This window comes from Panthera onca, chromosome A1, assembly GCF_046562875.1.
Source record: "Panthera onca isolate mPanOnc1 chromosome A1, mPanOnc1 haplotype 2, whole genome shotgun sequence".
Taxonomy (NCBI): Eukaryota; Metazoa; Chordata; class Mammalia; order Carnivora; family Felidae; genus Panthera; species Panthera onca.
Genome location: NC_138339.1, coordinates 221593015 through 221614439, shown reverse-complemented (window position 1 = coordinate 221614439; position 21425 = coordinate 221593015). Strand labels below are relative to the sequence as shown.

Here is a 21425-nt window from a genome sequence, read left to right as displayed (position 1 = left end):
AGTCTGCTTGGGATTCTCTTTCTCTCTCCCTTTCTCCCCCACTCACACACTCACTAAAAAAAAAACCCAAAAAAACAAAAACAAAAAAACCACTAGAGGAAATAAGTACTAGAAGAAGAAGAGTGGATCAGCAACCTGGATGAGAGAGTGATACAAAGCAATCAAGCTGAACATGAGAGAGGAAAAACAAACAATAAAAAAAGGAGAATATATTAAGGGAAACAGTGCCATCATCAAGCATAATAACATTCGCATTATAGGAATCCCAAAAGTAGAAGAGAGACAAAACGGGGCAGAAAATCTATTTGAATAAATAATAGTAGGAAAATTTCCTAACCTGGAGAAGGAAACTAAAATCCAGATCCAGGAGGCAGAGAGAACCCCCAACAAAATCAACCCAAGGAGGTCCACACCAAGACACATAGTAATTAAAATGCCAAAAAGTAGTGATAAGGGAGAATTTATAAAGAAGCAAAAGAAAAATCAAACAGTTACATACGAAAGAAACCCCATAAGGCTATTAACTGATTTTTCAATATAAATTTTGTAGGTTAGAAGGGAATGGCTGATATATTAGTGCTGAAAGAAAAAAACTTGCAAGCAAGAATACTCTATCCATTAAGGCCATCATTCAGAATGGAAGGAGAAATCAAGAGTCTCCCAAACAAAAGGTTAAACAAATTCTACATCACTAAACCAACCCTACAAGAAATTTAAAGGGGACTCTGAGTGAAACAAAAAGAGATCATAAGCAGGAATAAGACAAGTAGGAAGCACAAACACAGTAAAATTAAGTACATCTATAAAAATCAGCCAAGGGATTCACAAAATAAAAGATGAAAAGTATGACACCATATATCTACAATGTGGGGGAAGAGTAAAAATTTAGTGCTTTTAGAATGGGTTCAAACTTAAGCAGCCATCAACTTAATATAGACTGCTATATGTATAAGATGTTATATATAAACCTAATGGAGCCACAAACAAAAACCAGTAATAGATATGCAAAAAATAAAGAGAAAGGAATCCAGGTGTATCACTAAAGAAATCCAACTAACCATGAGAGAAAAAGGAAGAGAAGAAACGAATAGAACAATAAAACCACTATAAAGTAACAAAACGGTAGTTAAGTACATACGTATCAATAATTACTTTGAATGTAAACAGACTAAATGCTCCTGTCAAAAGACATAGGGTGATGGAATGGATAAAAAAAGCAAGACTCATTTATTGGCTGCCTACAAGAGACACATGTCAGAACTAAAGACACATGTAAATTCAAAGTATAGGGATGGAAAGCATTTGTCATACAAATGAAAGTGGAAAGAAAGCTGGGGTGATAATACTTATATTAGACATAATAGATGTTAAAACAAAGACTGAAAAGAGACAAAGAAAGACATTACTATAATCATGAAGGGAACAATTCAACAAGAAGATATAACAATTGTAAATATGTATGCATTCAACATGGGAGTACCCAAATACATAAAGTAATTCATAACAAACATAAATTAATTGATAATAATTCAGTAAAAGTAGGAGACTTCACCACCCCACTTACATCAAAGGACAGATAATCTAAACAGAAAATCAAATAAGGAAACAGTGGCTTTAGTCCAGATGAATCTAAAAGATCTTTCAGAACATTTCATTTCATCCTAAAACAGCAGAATACACATTTTCCCCAATAACACACAGAACAGTCTCCAGAATCAATCACAGGTTAGGCCACAAAACAAGTCTCAACAAAGTAAAAAACACTGAATGCATACTATGCATTTTTGACCACAGCACTATGAAACTAGCACATCAACCACAAGAAGAAAACTGGAAAGAACACAAATACATGGAGGTTAAATAATATGCTACTAAACAATAAACAGGTCAACCAAAATAAAATCAAAAAGGAAATTAAGAGGGGCACCTGGGTGGCTCAGTCAGTTAAGTGACCAACTTCAGCTCAGGTCATGATCCCCAGGTTTGTGGGTTCAAAGACCCACAATGAGTTTTGTGCTGACAGCTCAGAGCCTGAGCATTCTGTATCTCCCTCTTTTTCTGCCCCTTCCCCGCTCACACTCTGTCTCTCCCTCTCTCAAAAATAAATAAAACCTGTAAAAAAGAAAATTAAGAAAGTAGCAGGAAGAGATATTAAGAAAACAGTCCCATTTACAACTGCACCAAAAATAATAAAATAAAATACCTGGGAATGAACTTAACCAAGGAGATAGAAGACCTGTACTCTGAAAACTATGAAACACCTGATGAAAGAGACTGAAGATGACAAAACAAACAGAAAAATACTCATGCTCATGGATTGGGAGAATACTGTTAAAATTTCTACCCAAAGCAACCCACAGATCCAGTGCAATCTCCATGAAATTACCAACATTCTTCACAGAACTAGAAAAAGAACCCTAAAATGTATATGGAATCACAAAAGACCCCTGAGTAGCCAAAGCAATCTTGAAAAAGAATAAAACTAAAGGTATCACAATCCCAGATTTCAAGATATACTACAAAGCTGTAGTAATCAAGAAAGTATGGTACTGGCATAAAGACAGATACATAGGTCAGTAGAACAGAATCAAGAGGGCAGAAATAAGCCCACGATAATACAGTCAAATTAATTTTCAACAAGGAGGCAAGAATATCCAATGAGAAAAGAGACAGTCTTTTTAAGAAATGGTGTTTGGAAAATTTGACAGTTACCTGCAAAAGAATGAAACTGAATAACTTTGTTATTCCATACACAAAAATAAGCTTAAAATAGATTAAAAACCTAAATGTGAGACCTGGAACCATAAAAATCCTAGAAAAGAGCACAGGCAGTAATTTCTGGTATTAGCTGTAGCCCCATCTATTTAGATATTTCCCTGAGGCAAGGAAAACAAAAGAAGTATAAACTATTGGGATCACACCAAAATAAAAAGCTTCTGCACAGTGAAGGAAACAATCGACAAAACTAAAAGACAACCTACTAAATGGGAGAAGATGTTTGCAAGTGACATATCTGATAAAGGGTTAGTATCAAATATGGTCAAGTAACTTCAGGCCTAGGGCAGGGGCTCCATCCAATATGTGAAGAACTTATACATCTCAACACCAAAAACCAAATAATCCAATTAAAATATGGGCAGAAGACATGAACAAACATTTCCCCAAAGAAGATATCCAAATGGCCAACAGACATGTGAAAAGATACTTAACATCATTAATCATTAGGGAAATGCAAATCAAAGCCACAATGAGATATCACCTCACACCTGTCAGAACAGCTAAAACCAAGTATCTATTGATAGTTGAATGAATGAAGAAGGTGTGGTATATATACACAATGGAATATTACTCAGCAATAGAAAATAATGAAATCTCGCCATTTGCAACATGGATGGATCTAGATGGCATAATGCTAAGCAAAACAAGTCAGAGAAAGACAAATACCCTATGATTTCACTCATATGTAAAAATTCAAGAAACAAAACAAACCAACAAAGAAAAATGAGACAAAAAAAATAATCAGACTCCTAAACCAGATTCCTAACTAGGCCAGAGGGGAGGTAGGTGGGGGGTAAAGGGGATTAAGAGTACACTCATCATGAGGAGCACTGAATAATTTACAGAATTGTTGAATCACTATATTGTATACCTGAAACTAATATAACACTATACTGGAATTGAAAAATTGAAAAGAAGAAATGAGACTTTGTATGGTGGTAATTAATATCTTAGGACTGTGAAAATAGTAAGCATCAAGGTTTAAGTAATGGTCTTTACTTTTCCCTAATCCCAATAACTAACAGCCTTTTGTGGTGGCATTTATTTCACTTTAACTTCAGTTTATTAAGTACACATCCCTCTTACTCCATCTAAATGCCTGATTCTCAAGTCCTTCCATCACCTCCTTACTTTCACCCATCATGGTCATCTCTCCTGCTTCTCAGACTGGGTCAAGCCCTACAGGCCTGAGGCAGTGGCTGTATCCACTATAGTAGTGGGATTGAGTTTGAGGGTCACTTCACATAGTGGCAGAGCTCTGGAGGGTATGGGGCAGATTCCAGTCCACTGCCATCATTCTCCTTGCTCCAGATAGGAGTCTCTCCTCACTTGTCACATATTATAAGTTGGATATAGTCCCATCAAAACTGAAATGTTGAAATCCTATCTCCTGGAACTCAGAATGTGACTTTGTTGGAAATAGGGTTGCTGAAGATGTTATTAAGATATAGTCAAACTGGTTTGGGGGGCTCCTAATCCAGTCTGACTGGATAGTCAAAGGAAAAATTTAGACACAGACACACATACTTCACCCATGCAGAGATTAAGGAAGTAACTGGAGCCATGATGCTACATACCACAGAACAGCAAAGATTGACAGCAATCACCAGAAGCTAGGAGAGAGGTATGGACTAGATTCTTTCTCACAGCTCTCAGAAGGAAACAACCCTGCTGACATCCTGATATCAACTTGTAGCCTCTAAGACTGAGACAATAAACTTCTGTTGTTTAAACTATTCCGTTTTATGATATTTTATTACAGCATCCCTGGCAAATGAATACAGCCCAATCTAGTAGAATCTCATATACAGCAATCTGACAGCTTTCCCAAGAGTTTTGGCTGCTGGTAACTCAAGACAGGAGGGCCTGTTCCTCCTCTATCCAATTAGATTAAAAAAATGTTATATACAGAAGTTGATATTGCCAACACTTTAGAAAGAGTGTCCAAGAAACTCTGCACTGAATATCTTGTATTTTTACATATACATATACCGTACACACACACACACACACACACACACACACACACACACACAAACACACACACACACACACACCACCTTTTACTGGTGACTTCCTTATCAGTTACTGATGTCAATTCATTCCAATCAGAACTAAAGGATAAAATGTATCTGATCAAACACCATGTGATCCCTTACTTACTTTTTTTCATTCAAATTAGCTACAATTTATCTACACTTGATAATGTGGTTGAACCCTCAAAAATTCTTATGTAATTTGGTTATCTGGAAAGAAGTATTGCATTTCCCCCCAGAAATGCAGCTTTATATGGTAGAAATGAAATTCTTAAGCTTGTACAAGAATCATTCATGGATAAAGATTTAAAAACATTTCTTTACTACTGAAATGAACCCCAGTGTTTATGTGCCTTTTGTGCTTACATTTATTTCAAATTCAACTATATTTTCATGCTTCATGAAGTTTTTCTTGCTCTTCCAGTATGGGCAAGTAACTTCAGGCCAGGGCAGGGGCTCCATCCAATATGATGGTGAGTTTGGGTTTAGAACAACTAGCCTCACAAGTAGCAGAGCTCTGAAGGGTGATGGAAAGATCTTAGGTCTCTTAGCTCCTTTATTTTCTGCTGAGGGTGCCTCTGCTCCCTGTCCACTGCTTTTGCCTATTTGCTTCCTAGTAGTATTCTCTCCTCCCTTGTTCCACACAAGTAGAATGTCATATACAAACACTGTGATAATTTCCCAACTGTTTTAAAATTTTTTTTATCTTTTTTATTTTTGAGAGACAGAGTGCAAGCAGTGGAGGGGCGGAGAGGGAGAGGGAGACACAGAATCTGAAGGAAGCTCCAGGCTCCGAGCTGTCAACACAGAGCCCGACGAGGGGCTTGAACTCAGGAACCGCAAGTTCGTGACCTGGGCCAAAGTCGGACACTCAACCGATTGAGCCACCTAGGTCCCCCAGTTTCCCAAGTGTTTTGACTGCTAATCCCCAATGCTCACAAACAGACCCATAATAAATGTTCTCCCTCTTTGATCTGTTCCTTTTCTATTTAGATCCAAAGCAGAAAAAAAATTACATACAGAAGCTGACAAGCTATCATGAACAAGCCCTAATGCCACTGATGCTTCCAAGTGGTTTTCCCACCCAGATGACAGAAAATCAACTCACCTATCGTTGATATTGTGGCCAGAGGACACCAAAGAGGACACTGGAGTGTTGTTATGTCTGCCAAAGGGAAAAAAATACACAAAAAATAAAGTCAGATGACGTGGAAGGAAATCATGCTCTTTCCTGAAAGGAATTTCAGACACGAAAAGTAAATCACACATCACAAATCCCGAAGAGAGGTGACAGAAACTGAAGCAACAGCTTTGAGTTACCACAGTGTAACCTATAAGCCAGCCTCCAGTGTGTGTGTGTGTGTGTGTGTGTGTGTGTGTGTGTGTGTACACAGGTACATATTTACTGGAAATAGAAGCAGCAATGATGATTAATATCCTTGCTTCTTTCCCAATTTCTCTGCAATTCTGGAAAGTGCTGAATAAATCTGGGAAGAGAGACAGACAGGCATGAGAGTATATGGATGGGGAGGTAGATCCAGGTAACGGTTGATGAAAGGATACAGATTTAATGGAAAGAAATGCCCAAACAATGAGAATTTCAATGGCAAGGCCAGTCCCTAGTTGCTATTTGGTAGGGCAGAAACAAGAATATGCCTAAATTATGTTCACAAACGTTTCTTGAAAGTGGAGCACATCATCAGAATGACTTTTCTTGCTGTTAATCCTTTAACAACTTTTTTTATTAAGGTGTAATTGACATACATTATATTAGTTTCAAGTGCACAACTAATAATTTGTTATTGTATATATTACAAAATGATCACCATAGTAAGTCTAGTTAACATGTGTCACCTTAGAGAATTTTTTCTTGTGATGAAGACTTTTAAGATTTACTCTCCTAGCAACTTTCAAACATGCAATACAGTATTATTAACTGGAGTCACCATGCTGTATAGTACATCTCTATAACCTGTTTATTTTATAGCTAGAAATTTGTAACTTTGGACCCCCCCCCACCCAAATAGAAGAAACAATCAGTGAATTCAAATACAGGGCAGTGCAATTCATCTAATCAGAGAGAGAGAAAAAAAAAAAAAAAGAATGAAGAAGAGTGAAGATAAAACAATGATAAAAAATCTTAGGGGCACAGCAAAAGCAGTACTAAGAGGGAAAGGAGTAACAATATAAATCTACCTCAAGAAACAAGAGAAGCATATATCCTTACACCTAAAAGAAACTAGGAAAAGATTTTAAAAAGCCCAAGGTGAGTATAAAGTAGGAAATAAAAACTATCAGAGAAGAAGTAAATGGCATAGAGACTAAAAAATATATATGTATATGTATATATGTGTATACATGTATATACATTGTGCCTGTGTGTTTATATATCAATAAAACCAAGAGTTGGTTGTTTGTTTTTTTTTTTATTTTTTTTTAACGTTTATTTATTTTTGAGACAGAGAGAGACAGAGCATGAACGGGGGAGGGTCAGAGAGAGGGAGACACAGAATCTGAAACAGGCTCCAGGCTCTGAGCTGTCAGCACAGAGCCCGACGCGGGGCTCGAACTCACGGACCGCGAGATCATGACCTGAGCCAAAGTCGGCCGCTTAACCGACTGAGCCACCCAGGCGCCCCAGGAGTTGGTTCTTTGAAAAGATCAACAAAATTGACAAAACCTCAGCCACCCTCATTAAGATAAAAAAAAGAGAGAGAGAGACTCAGTTAAAATCAAACAAAAGGAGAAAACTGACACCACTGAAAAAAACAGAATTATAAGAAAATACTATGAAAAATCACATGCCAACAAATTGGACCACTCAGAAGAAATGCATAAATTCCCAGAAACATACTATTTTCCAAAACTGAATTGGGAAGAAATAGAAATCTGAACAGGCTATTACTAGTAATGAAATTGAATTGGTAACCAAAAAATTTCCCCCAAATTAAAGTTCAGGCCAACATGAATTCACAGGTGTATTCTATCAAACATTTAAAGAAGAGCAAATACCTATTCTCAAATTATTCCAAAAATAGAAGAGGACAGAAAGCTTCCAAATTCATTCTATGAGACCAGCATCACTCTGATACCAAAATCAGACAAAGACACCACAAATAAAGAAAACTACAGGCCAATATCACTGATGAACACAGATGCAAAAGTCCTAAACAAAATGCTAGCAAAATCACATTCAATAATACATTAAAATGATCATTCACCACGATCAAGTGGACTTTATTCCAGAGATACAAGGACGGTGCAATATTCACAAATCAATCAATATGTTACACCAACTTAACAAAATGAAGGATAAAAACCATCTGATTATCTCAACAGATGTAGTAAAAGCATTTAACAAAATTCAACATCGTTCATATGAAAAACTCCCAACAAAGTCGGGTTAGAGGGAATATGCCTTAACATAATAAAGACCATATACGAAAAACCCACAGCTGACATCATACTTAATAGGTGAAAAATTGACATTTCCTCAGAGATTGGGAATAAGTCAAGCATGTCCACTCTCACCACTTCTACTCAACATAATAGTGGAAGTCCGAGCCACAGCAATCAGATAAAAGAAAGAAAGCAAGGAAATAAAGGAAACAAATAAGAGACATCCATATTAGGTAAGGAAGAATTTAAACCGTCACTATTCACAGATGACATAATACTATACATAGAACCCATAGAGACTCCACCAAAAAAAAAAAAAAAAAAAAGCTATTACAAGTAATAAATGAAGTCGATAAAGATTCAGGATACAGATTAACACCCAGAAAGTCATTGTCTTTGTGTGTGTGCTCCCTAATCCATCCATTAAATACAAGTCAGAAAATTATAAATTTGATAACATATTTGATGGTACGATGAGGATCTAGAGAGATGGGGAAAAAGGGTATGTTCCTTAATTTAACCAGAACTGATGATTAAGTCACTTACGCTTGGGACCAGGATATTTGAAAAAAATTAAAATAGGCCCCATGATTTCTGTTTAGGATCTTGCTTTGGATGTGAAGTATGCACACGTGGAGTAATTAGAGAGCAATTTGAAGCAGTGTGTGGACACAAGAAGGAGATAAATCTCTATGCTGGGCATAAATGGACTGTAGAGACAAGAAAGCAACGGAGGGAAAGACAATCAGTTGTGCAGGAAACACAGATTACTGAGGAGATTGAGAATATTGGAGAATGAAATATGAGCAAGAGCACAGAAATGGGAAATAGGTGATGCCTCAGTGGGCCATTGGTAGGCATGTGTGCCATTAACATAGAAGGTCCAGAGAGGACCAGGCCTTGAGTTTTTTACCTCAAGATGCTCACAGTCAAGCAGGGGGAATAATATGCAAAAAACTCATTATAGCATTAGTGGTTAGTGAGGACAGAAGGAAAGTAAAAACTTCTCTGGTGGAGGGAGTCTGGGAAGGCTTCTCGAGGGGGAGATAAAATTTGAAGAAGGAGACAGGGACTTTCAGGCTAAGAGAATACCAGATATAGTTGGATGGAAGGGAGATCTCTGGTGGGAAACAATCTTCCACGTACTTTGAAATCTAGTATCAATTATTTCTAAATTTATCAAAAGACCTACTACTTTATGAGACTTTGTTGTACAATAGCTTTGAGACTTCACATTTCAAGTATTTGTGAAAATTGGTAACGATTCATCAAGTATAATAGAAAAATAATTTTGGGGCACCTAGGTGGCTCAGTCAGTTGAGCGTCTGACTTTGGCTCAGGTCATGATCTCGTGGTTCGTGGGTTTGAGCCCCACGTTGGGCTCTGTGCTGACAGCTCGGAGCCTGGGGCCTGCTTCGGATTCTGGGTCTCTCTCTCTCTCTCTCTCTCTCTCTCTCTGCCCCTCCCCTGCTAATGCTCTCTCTCTCAAACATGAATAATTTTTTTTAATGTCCATACTAACCAAAGTAATCAATAGATTCAATGCAATTCCTATGAAAATACCAACAACATTTTTCACAGAACTAGAGCAAACAATCCTAAAACTTGTATGGAACCACAAATGATCCTGAAGAGCCAAAGCAATCTTGAGAAAGAACAACAAAGCTGAAGACAGCACAATCTGAGATTTCAAAATATACTACAGAAGGAAACAATCAACAAAACTAAAAGGCAGCCTACAGAATGAGAGAAGATATTTGCAAAGAACATATCTGATAAAGGGCTGGTATCCAAAATCTATAAAGAATTTATCAAACTCAACACCCAAAAAACAAACAACCCAGTGAAGAAATGGGCAGAAGACATGAATAGACACTAATCCAAAGATGACATCCAGATGGCTAACAGACACATGAAAAGATGTTCAACATCACTCATCATCAGGGAAATACAAATCAAAACCACAATGAGGTATCACCTCACACCTGTCAGAGTGGCTAAAATTAATAACTCAAGGAAACACCAAATGTTGGCAAGGATGCAAAGAAAGGGGAACCTTCTTGCACTGCTGGTGGGAATGCAAAATGGTGCAGCCACTCTGGGGAACAGTATGGAAGTTCCTCAAAAAATAAAAAATAGAACAAGCCTATGATCCAGAAATTGCACTATTAGGTATTTACCCAAAGGATACAAAAATGGATTTGAAGGAGTACATACACCCCAATGTTTATAGCAGCTTTATCAACAATAGCCAAACTACAGCAAGAGCCCAAATGTCCATCAACTGATGAATGGAAAAAGAAGATGCGGTATATGTATATATATATTCAATGGAATACTACTCAGCCATCAAAAAACAACAACAATGAGATCTTTCTATGTGCAATGATGTGGATGGAGCTAGAGTGTATTAGGCTAAGCAAATGAAGTCAGTCAGAAAAAGACAAATCTCATATAATTTCACTCACATATGGAATTTAAGAAACAAAACAGATGGACATATGGGAAGGGTGATAAAAAGAGAAGAGAAAGAAACTAAACCACAAACTCAATGATAGAGAACAAACTGAGGGTCCATGGAGGGAGGTGGATGGGTGATGGGCATTAAGGAGGACACTTGTGATGAGCACTGGGTGTTGTATGTAAGTGATGAATCACTGAATTCTACTTCTGAAACCAATATTATACTGTAAGATAATTAAATAACTAAAGTAAATAAATAAGAAAATAAATAAATAAGAAAAAAGCCAAAATATACTACAAAGCTGTAGTAATCAAGACACTATGGTACTGGCCCAAAAATAGACACATAAACCAATGTAGCACAATAGAGATCCCAGAAATAAATCCATACTTATAGGGTCACTTAATCTACAAGAAAGGAATAATATGCAATAAGGAAAAGACCATCTCTTCAACAAATGGTGCTAGGAAAACTGGACAGCTACATGCAAAAGAATGAAACTGGACCACTTTCTTACACCATTCACAAAAATAAACTCACAATGGGATTAAAGTCCTAAATTAAGACCTGAAACTACAAATATCCTAGAAGAGAATATAGACAATAATTTCTGTGACACTGGCCATAGCAACAATTTTCTTTGTGCTCAGACAAGAGAAACAAAAGCAAAAATAAACTATTGGAACTGCACTAATGTAAAAGCCTTGTGCACAGCAAAGGAAACTATCAATAAGTCAAAAAGGCAACCTGTTGCATGGGAGAAACAAATGTTATGACTGATAGGGAGTTAATATCCAAAATATGTAAAGAACTGATACAACTCAACACTCAAAATAATGAATAATCCAACTTAAAAAGGGGCAGAAGACATGAATAGGTATTCTTCAAAGAAGACATACAGGTGGCCAAAAACACAGGAAAAGACACTCAAGGTCACTAACCATCAGGGAAGTGCAAAATAAAACCACAATGAGCTATCACCTCATGCCTGTCAGAATGCCTAAAATACAAACGCCAGGAAATAACATGTGTTGGTGAGAACGTGGAGAAACAGGAACCCATGTGCACTGGTGGTAGTAATGCAAATTGGTGCAGCCACTGTGGAAAACAGTATGGAGTTCCCCCAGAATTAAAAATAGAATTACTGTATGATCCAGTAATTCCACTATCAGTATTTACCCAAAGAAAATGAAAAGACTAATTTGAAAAGATAGACATATGCCTATGTTTCCTACAACATTATTTACAATAGCCAAATTATGGAAGCAACCCAAGTGTCCACTGACAGATGCGTGGATAAAGAAGATGTGGTGTATATATACAATAGAATATCATTCAGCCACTAAAAAAGAATGCCGTCTTGTCATTTGCAACGGCACGGAGGACCTGGAGGGTATAAATAAGTGGAATAAGTCAGAGAAAAACAAACACCATATAATTTCCCTCCATGTGGAATTTAAGAAACAACACAAAGAAAAAAACAAACAAAAACCTGGACTCAAACACAAGAACTGGTGGTTGTCAGAGGGGAGGTTGGTGGGAATTTGAAACAGATAAAGGGGAGTAAGAGTACACTTATATGGATGAGCACAGAGAAACGTATAGAAGTATTGAATCGTTATATTGTACACCAGACACGAACACTGTATGTTAATTACACTTGAAATTAAAAAGTAAAGGGGCGCCAAGGTGGCTCAGTTGGTTAAGTGTCCAGCTCAACTCAGGTCATGATCTCACAGTTTACAGGTTTGAACCCCGTATCAGGCTCTGTGCTGACAGCTCAAAGCCTGGAGATACTTCAGATTTTGTGTGTGTCTCTCTCTGCCCCTCTCTCATTCGTGCTCTCCGTCTCTCAAAAATAAATAAACATTAATTAAAAAAAAAATAAAGAATTAATAACAATCTCAAACTCTTCCAAAAATAGGAGGAAATACTTTCAAACTATTTTAAGAGGCCAGCATTATCCTGATACCAAAGCCAGATAAGGACATCATAAGAAAAGAACTCCACAGGCCAATATTCTTGATGAATGTGGATGCAAATTTCCTCAGTAAAACATTTGCAAACTGAATAAACCAATATATTAAAAAGATCATACGCTGTGTCTAAATGGGATTTATTCCAGGGATGCAAATATGGTTCACTATTGGCAAATCAATAAATGTAATACATTACATTAATAAAATGAAGGATAAAAAACATGATCATCTCAAAAGATGTAGATAAAGCATTTCACAAAACCCAATACCCTTTCCATGATAAAAACTCTCAACAAACTGGATGTAAAGGGAATGTACCTCAACATAATAAAGTCCATTAACACACAGCTAACATCACACTCAACAGTGAAATTATGAAAGCTTTTTTTTTCTAAGATCAGAAACAGGACAAGGGTGCCCACTGTCCCCACTTTTATGCTACATTTCACCTAAAGTCCCAGTCAGAGAAATCAAGTAAGAAAAAGAAATAAGAGGCATCCAAACTGGAAAGGAAGAAGTCCAACAGTATGTATTTGCAGATGATATTATCTTATGTACAGAAAATGCTAAAGAGTCCACCAAAAAACTGTTAGAACTAATGACCAATTTTATTGTTTGAATCAAAGTTGTAGGATACAAAATTAACATATAAAAATCAGTTGTGTTTCTATAATACCAACAACAAACTATGGGGAGTAGAAATCAAGAAACAATCTTATTTACACAAGGGTTAAAAGGAATTAGATACTTAAGAATAAGTATAACCAATGAGGTGAAAGATCTGCACATTGAAAACTACAAGACACTGATGAAAGGTGTTCAAGAAGACATAATTAAATGGAAAGATATGCTGAACATGGTGGAGAAGCTCCCTCGTCCCTCAAACACAGCAGTATTGAGGTGAGAAGACTTGGAATTCTAGGAATCCTGGCTACAGACTGACAGAAACATCTCCAGGGGCCTACGGGGACAATGTGATGGGCCCTAGGTGCATGATTGAAAACCGGGAGAGATAAAATGGGCAGCACAGGAATGGAGGGGAGGGATCTCCTTCTGTGGAGACAACAGAAAGAGAAGGAGAGGCTGTGGAAGTGTAGGATTACATTTGGACAAGAGAAAAACCACAGACTGGGAAACGGAGAAAGAGCTGATTTCTCATTGTGAGGCTTTTTCAGCCCTGTTCGTGTGCCTGGAAAGGAGGGGAGCCAGCCCCAGCACGGTGGCTAGCTCCCAGGAGCAGTAGAAGAGAGCAATCCTCTCCCATGAGTGCTGTGAGAAGAAGGCAAATAACCATTCCAAGGACAAAAGACCCTGCAGGCACCCGCCAGCCAGAGGCCCTTAGTCAGCTGGCTGGCAGAATGACAGTACCCTGGAACCAGGGTGCACGGAGCAGGATCTTTTAAGGCATCAGGATTTGAATCCCAGCAAAGCACCTGGGAGGCATGGGAGACTGTGGAGTGGAACAGAACTGGCCCACTCAGGCCACTGTGAAAATGGCCTGAACAGAGTGGTTTGGGACACCCAGCGTGGGGAGGAGAGACAGGGGTGTCGCCATTTTTTTTTACCCATCACCAACAAGGTGGGGTTTCAGGGAATGGACAATGGGCCCACAGTGGAGGTGGGACCGCCTACCCCAAACCATGCCCCTCTGTGCCTGGTAACTGCATATCTAACAGGCAAGATTGACACTGACAGAACCAGACAGCCCCTCCTCCAGACCAGTGCAGCCACCAGTTCCAAGTCACCATCAGATATCAGCCCAGTGGTTTTGCATTCTCTGATTTGATTCTTGGTCAATTCTTGTTTCATGTGTGTATATACATATATACATATGTGTACACACACACACACACACACACACACATTTTTTTTTCTTCCTTTTCTTCCTCTTATTTCTTCCCTTCTCTAGTCTGGTTGTTCCGGTTTTTGGTTTGTTTAAGCAAACTTTTTTAATCTATTCTTTTTACACCTCTTCTGTATCTCCTTCTTTATTTTCCTCTCTCTCTCTCTCTCTCTCTCTCTCTCTCGACTAAGCTATATAGTTTCTCTGATTTTCTGCCTGCTCAATTTTTTTTCTTTTCCTTTTCCCTGCCTCTGTCATTTCTCTCTTTATATGGGATAAGGCCTTTTCCATCACCTCCCCCATCTTATTTAAACTTTTCCAGATATACTTCAATGAACAAATCAAAGCACACCTGGTGGAAGGTTCAAACCACCACTACAAGTAGGTAGATAAAGCAACCAGAGTCATAACAACAGAGAGCATGAAACACACTCCAAAAACACCTCCTAAAGAGCCAAGCCCTGAACAGCGTATGATCCCTTTTTAATATAGTAGTGATCACAGGTGCAGGACTCATAACAAGCTATTAAAACACATAAGGGACAGAAAACTAGCCAATATGATGAAATGGAAGAATTCTCAAAAGAAATTCCAGGAATAAATGACAGCTAGAGAATTGCTCAAAACAGATATAAAAAATATAACTGAGTGAGAATTTAGAATAATAGTCATAAGATTAATAGATGGGCTTGAAAAAAGCACAGATGATAGCAGAGAATCTATTACTGCAGAGATCAAGGACCTAAGAAATAGTCATGACAAATTAAGAAATGTTGTAAATGAGGTGCAAGATAAACTAGATGCAGCGACAGTAGGATGGAGGAGGCAGAGGGGAGATTAAGTGAAATAGAAGATAAACTTATGGAAAATGATGAAGCCGAGAAAGAGATAAGTAAATACTAGAACACGAGGGGAGAATTAAAGAACTAAGTGATTAATGAAATGTAATAATATCCGTATCACAGGAGTTCCAGAAGAAGAGAGACAGAAAGGGGCAGAAGGTCTACTTGAACAAATTATAGCTGAGAACTTCCCTAACCTGGAGAAGGAAATGGATATCCAAATCCAGGAGGCACAGAGAACTCCCTTCAGATTTAACAGGAATAGATCTTCTCCACGGGATACGATAGTGACACTGGCAAAATACAGATAAAGAGAGAAATCTGAAAGCAGGTAGGGACAAGTGGGCCTTAACTTACAAAGGTAGACACATAAGGGTAGTGGCAGACCTATCCACTGAAACTTAGCAGGCCAGAAGGCAGTGGCAGAAAATATTCAACGTGCTGAATAGGAAAAATACGCAGCCAAGAATCCTTTATCCAGTAAGGCTATCATTCAGAATAGAAGGAGAGATAAAGGCTTTCCCAGACAAACAAAAACTGAAGGAGTTCATGACCACTAACCCAGCCCTACAAAGAGATGCTAAGGGGAACTCTGTAAGTGGAATGCTGCAAAGATTACAAAGGACCAGAAACATCACCACAAGCATGAAACCTACAGATAACACAATGACACTAAATCCATATATTTCAGTAATAACTCTGAATGTAAATGGACTAAATGCCCTAAGCAAAAGACCTAGGTTATCAGAATGGATAAAAAACCAGATCCATCTATATGCTGTCAACAAGAGACCCATTTTAGACCTGAGGACACCTTCAGATTTAGAGTGAGGGGGTGGAGAACCCTCTATTATGCTACTGGAAATCAAAATAAAGCTGGTGTAGCCATACTTATATCAGACAAACTAGATTTTAAACTAAAGGCTGGAACAAGAGATGAAGAAGGGAATTATATCATAATTATGGTATCAATCCATCAAGAAGAGCTAATAATTGTAAATTTTATGCTCCCAACTTGGAGGCACCCAAATACATAAGTCAATTAATCACAAATATAAGCAATCTTATTGATAAGAATAAATTAATTGCAGGGAACTTTAATACTCCACTTACAACAATGGACAGATCATCTAGGCAAAAATCAATAAAGAAACAATGGCCTTGAATGATACACTGGACCAGATGGACTTGACAGGTATTCAGGATTTTTCATCCAAAAGCAGCAGAATACACATTCTTCTCAAGTGCATATGGAACATTCTCCAAGATAGATCACATGCTGAGTCACAAAAAGAGCCCTCAATTAATATAAAAGAATCGAGAGCATACCATGCATATTTTCTGATCACAGCACTATGAAACTTGAAATCAACCACAAGAAAAAGTCTGGAATGCCTCCAAATGCATGGAGGTTAAAGAACATCCAACTAAAGAATGAATGGGTCAACCAGGCAATTAAAGAAGAAATTAAAAAATATATGGAAGCAAATCAAAATGAAAACACGACAGTCTAAACCCTTTAGGATGCAGCAAAGGCAGTCCTAAGAGGAAAATACATTGCAATCCAGGCCTATCTCAAGAAACAAGAAAAATCCCAAATACAAAATCTAACAGCACACTTAAAGTAACTAGATGCAGAACAGCAAAGAAACCCCAAAGTCAGCAGAAGAGAAACAATAGAGCAGAGCAGAAATAAACAATATAGAATCTGAAAAAACAGTTGAACAGATGAGTCTAAGAGCTGACTTTTTGAAAAAATAAAATTGATAAACCCCTAGCCAGACTTCTCAAAAAGAGAGAGGACCCAAATAGATAAAATCATGAGTGAAAGGAGACAGATCACAACCAACACCACAAAAATACAAACAATTATCAGAGAATACTATGAAAAATTATATGCTAACAAACTGGACAACTTGGAGGGAATGGACAAATTCCTAGACACCCACACACTACCAAAACTCAAACAGAAAGAAATAGAAAATTTTAACAGACCCATACCAAGCCAAAAAATGGAATCCGTTACCAATAATCCCCCAACAAATAAGAGTCCTTGGCAAGATGGCTTCCAGAGAGATTCTACCAGATATTTAAAGCAGAGTTAATATCTATCTTTCTCAAGCTGTTCTATAAAATAAAAATGGAAGGAAAGCTTCTGGACTCATTCTATGAAGCCAGCATTACCTTGATTCCCACACCAGACAGAGACCCCACTAAGAAGCAGAATAACAGACCAATATTCCTGATGAATATGGATGCAAAAATTCTCAACAAGATACTAGCAAATCAAATTCAACAGTATATCAAAAGATTATTCACCACGATCAAGTGGGATTCATTCCTGGGCTGCAGGGCTGGTTCAATATTCGCAAATCAATCAATGTGATACATCACATGAATGGAAGAAAGGGTAAGAACCATATGATCCTGTCAATAGATACAGAGAAAGTATTTGACAAAATATAGCATCCTTTCTTAACAAAGACCCTCAAGAAAGTTTGGATAGAAGGAACATACCTCAACATCATAAAAGCCGTATATGAAAAGCCCACAGCTAATATCATCCTCAATGGGGAAAAACTGAGAGCTTTCTGTCTGAGATCGGGAATACAGCTGGGATGTCCACTCTCACCACTGTTGTTTAACGTAGTGTTGGAAGTCCTAACATCAGCAATCAGACAACAAATGAAATAAAGGCATTCCAATTGGCAAAGAAGAAGTCAACTTTCACTTTTCACAGATGACATAATACTCTAGATGGAAAATCAAAAGACTCCACCAAAAAGCTACTAGAACTGATACATATGAATTCAGCAAAGTCACAGGATACAAAGTCAATGTACAGAAATCAGTTGCATTTCTATATACCAATAATAAAACAACAGAAAGAGAAATCAAGAAATTAATCATATTTACAATCGCACCAAGAACCATAAAATACCTAGGAATAAACCTAACCAAAGATGTAAAGGATCTACATGCTGAAAACTATAGAAAACTTATGAAGGAAATTGAAGAAGACACAAAGAAATGGAAACAAATTCCATGCTCATGGATTGGAAGAACAAATACTGTTAAAATGTCAATGCTACCCAAAGCAATCTACATATTCAATGCAATCCCAATCAAAATTGCATTGGCTTTCTTCTCAAAGCTAGAACAAACAATCCTAAAATTTATAGGGAACCACAAAAGACCCTGAATAGCCAAAGTTATGTTGAAAAAGAAAACCAAAGTGGGAGGCATCACAGTCCTGGACTTTAGCCTCTTTACAAGGCTCATCAGGACAGTATAGTACTGGCACAAGAACAGACACCGGCCAATGGAATAGAATAGAGAACCCAGAATTGGACCCACAAATGTATGACCAACTAATCTTTGACAAAGCAGGGAAGAGTATACAATGGAAAGAAGAGGTTTTTTTTTTTTTAATGTTTATTCATTTTTGAGAAACAGAGAGAGACAGAGCATGAGCGGGGGAGGGGCAGAGAGAGAGGGAGACACAGAATCCGAAGCAGGCTCCAGGCTCTGAGCTGTCAGCACAGAGCCCGATGCAGGGCTTGAACTCACAGACTGTGAGATCATGACCTGAGCTAAAGTCGGATGCTCAGCCAACTGAGCCACCCAGGCGCCCCAAAAAGAGTCTCTTTAGCAAATCATGCTGGGAGAACTGGATAGCAACATGCAGAAGAATGAAACTAGACCGCTTTCTTACACCACACACAAAAATAACTCAAAATGGATGCAAGACCTAAATGTGAGACGAAGCCATCAAAAACTTAGAAGAGAAAACAGGCAACAACCTCTTTGACCTCAGCCACAATAATTTCTTGCTCAACACGTCTCTAAAGGCAAGGGAAATAAAAGCAAAAATAAACTATTGGGACCTCATCAAGATAAAAATCTTCTGCACTGCAAAGGAAACAATCAACAAAACTAAAAGGCAACCAACAGAATGGGAACAGATATTTGTAAATGACATATCAGATAAAAGTTAGTATCCAAAATCTATAACAAACTTACCAAACTCAACACCCAAAAAGCAAACAACCCAGTGAAGAAATGGGCAGAAGATATGAATAGACACTTTTCCAAATAAGATCACCAGATGGCCAACAGACACATGAAAAGATGTTCAACACCAGTCATCATCAGGGAAATACAAATCAAAACCACACTGAGATACCACCTCACACCAGTAAGAGTGGCTAAAATTAACAATTCAGGAAATAACAGATGTTGGCAAGGATGTGAAGAAAATGGGAACCTTCTTGCACTTTTGGTGGGAATGCAAACTGGTGCAGCCACTCTGGAAAGCAGTGTGGAGGTTCTTCAAAAAATTAAAAATAGAACTACCTTATGACCCAGCAATAACTCTACAAGAACTTATCCAAAGGATACAGGAGTGCTGATTCACAGGCATACATGTACCCCCATGTTTATAGCAGTGCTTTCAACAATAGCCAATTTATGGAAAAAGCCCAAATGTCTATCAGCTGATGAATGGATAAAGAAGATATGGTTTATATATACAATGAAATACTACTTAGCAATGAGAAAGAATGAAATCCTGTCACTTGTAGCAACATAGATGGAACTGGAGGGTGTTATGCTAAATGAAATAAGTCAGTCAGAGAAAGACAGATATCATATCTTTTCACTCATAAGTGGAACTTGAGAAACTTAACAGAAGACCACGGGGGAAAGAAAGGGGAAAAAATAGTTTCAAACAGAGAGGGAGACAAACCATAGGAGACTTTTAAATACAGAGAACAAACTGAAGGTTGATGGTGGCGGGGAGGGAATGGGTGATGGGCATTGAGGAGTGCACTTGTTGGGATGAGCACTGGGCATTGTATGTAAGTGATGAATCATGGGAATATACCCCCAAACCAAGAGCACACGGTATACACTGTTAGCTAACTTGACAATAAATTATATATATTAAAAAATTTTTATTAAAAAAAAAGATATCCCATGTCCATGGATTGGAATGATTAACACTGTTAAAAAGTCTACACTACTCAAAGCAATCTATAGATTCAATTCAACCTGTCAAAATTCTGACAGCATTTTTCACAGAAATAGAAAAAAAGATCCAAAAATTTGCACAGAACTAAAGACTCCAAACAGCCAAAACAATCTTGAGGGGAAAAGAACAAAGTTGAAGAAGTCATTCCTGATTTCAAACAATTTTACAAAGCTAGGGTAATCAAAACAGTATGGTGTTGGCATAAAAAACACATAGATCAATGGAACAGAATAGAGAGCCCAAAGATAAACTTTTTATATATAGTCAAATTTCAGGAAAGGAGCCACAAAAACTTGTGTTGAGAAAACTATAGCCACATGTAAATGAATGAAACTGGACCCCCTATCTTATGCTATACACATAACTCAACTCAAAATAAAGACTTGAATACCTGAAACCATAAAACTCCTAGAAGAAAACATAGGAAGTAAGCACCTTGACATTGGTCCTGGCAGTAAGTTTTTAGATGACACTAAAAACAAAGACAACAAAAGCAAAACCAAACAAGTGGAACTACATCAAACTAAAAAACTTCTGTGCAGCAAAGAAAACCATCAAGAAAATGAAAATGCAACCCATGCAATAGAAGAAAATACTTGTAAACCACATAACACATAAAAGGTTTATGTCCAAAATATTCAAGGGACTCATTCAACTCAATAGGAAAAACCCAAATAACCTAATTAAAAAATAGGCAAGGGGTGCCTGGGTGGCTCAGTCGGTTAAGCATCTGACTTCGGCTCAGGTCATGATCTTGTAGTTCATGGGTTCGAGCCCCGCGTCAGGCTCTGTGCCTGGAGCCTGCTTCAGATTCTGTGTCTCCCTCTCCCTCTGCCCCTCCCCCGCTCACATTCTGTCTTTCTCTCAAAAATAAATATTAAAAAAAAATTTTAAATAGGCAAAAGACTGAAATAAACATTTATTCAAAGACCTACAAATGGACAACAGGTACATAAAAAGGTGTTCAACATAATTAATCATCATAAAGGAAATGCAAATCAAAACCACAATGAGATCACATCATACCTGTTTATCAAGAAGACTAGAGATAA

General features: G+C 37.6%; 1 protein-coding gene across 3 annotated transcripts in view; it reads right to left on the bottom strand.

Annotated features, from left to right (window-relative positions):
• The window catches only part of LOC132680586 (phosphatidylinositol 3,4,5-trisphosphate 3-phosphatase TPTE2-like), a 166936-nt gene that overhangs the window by 126353 nt on the left and 19158 nt on the right, over positions 1 to 21425 (bottom strand). For all 3 annotated transcript variants that reach the window (XM_078434076.2, XM_078434077.2, XM_078434080.2), the window contains one exon: positions 5923 to 5979. In XM_078434076.2, the coding sequence (XP_078290202.1) occupies positions 5923 to 5979 (57 nt within the window). The remainder of the gene's footprint in view (positions 1 to 5922; positions 5980 to 21425) is intronic.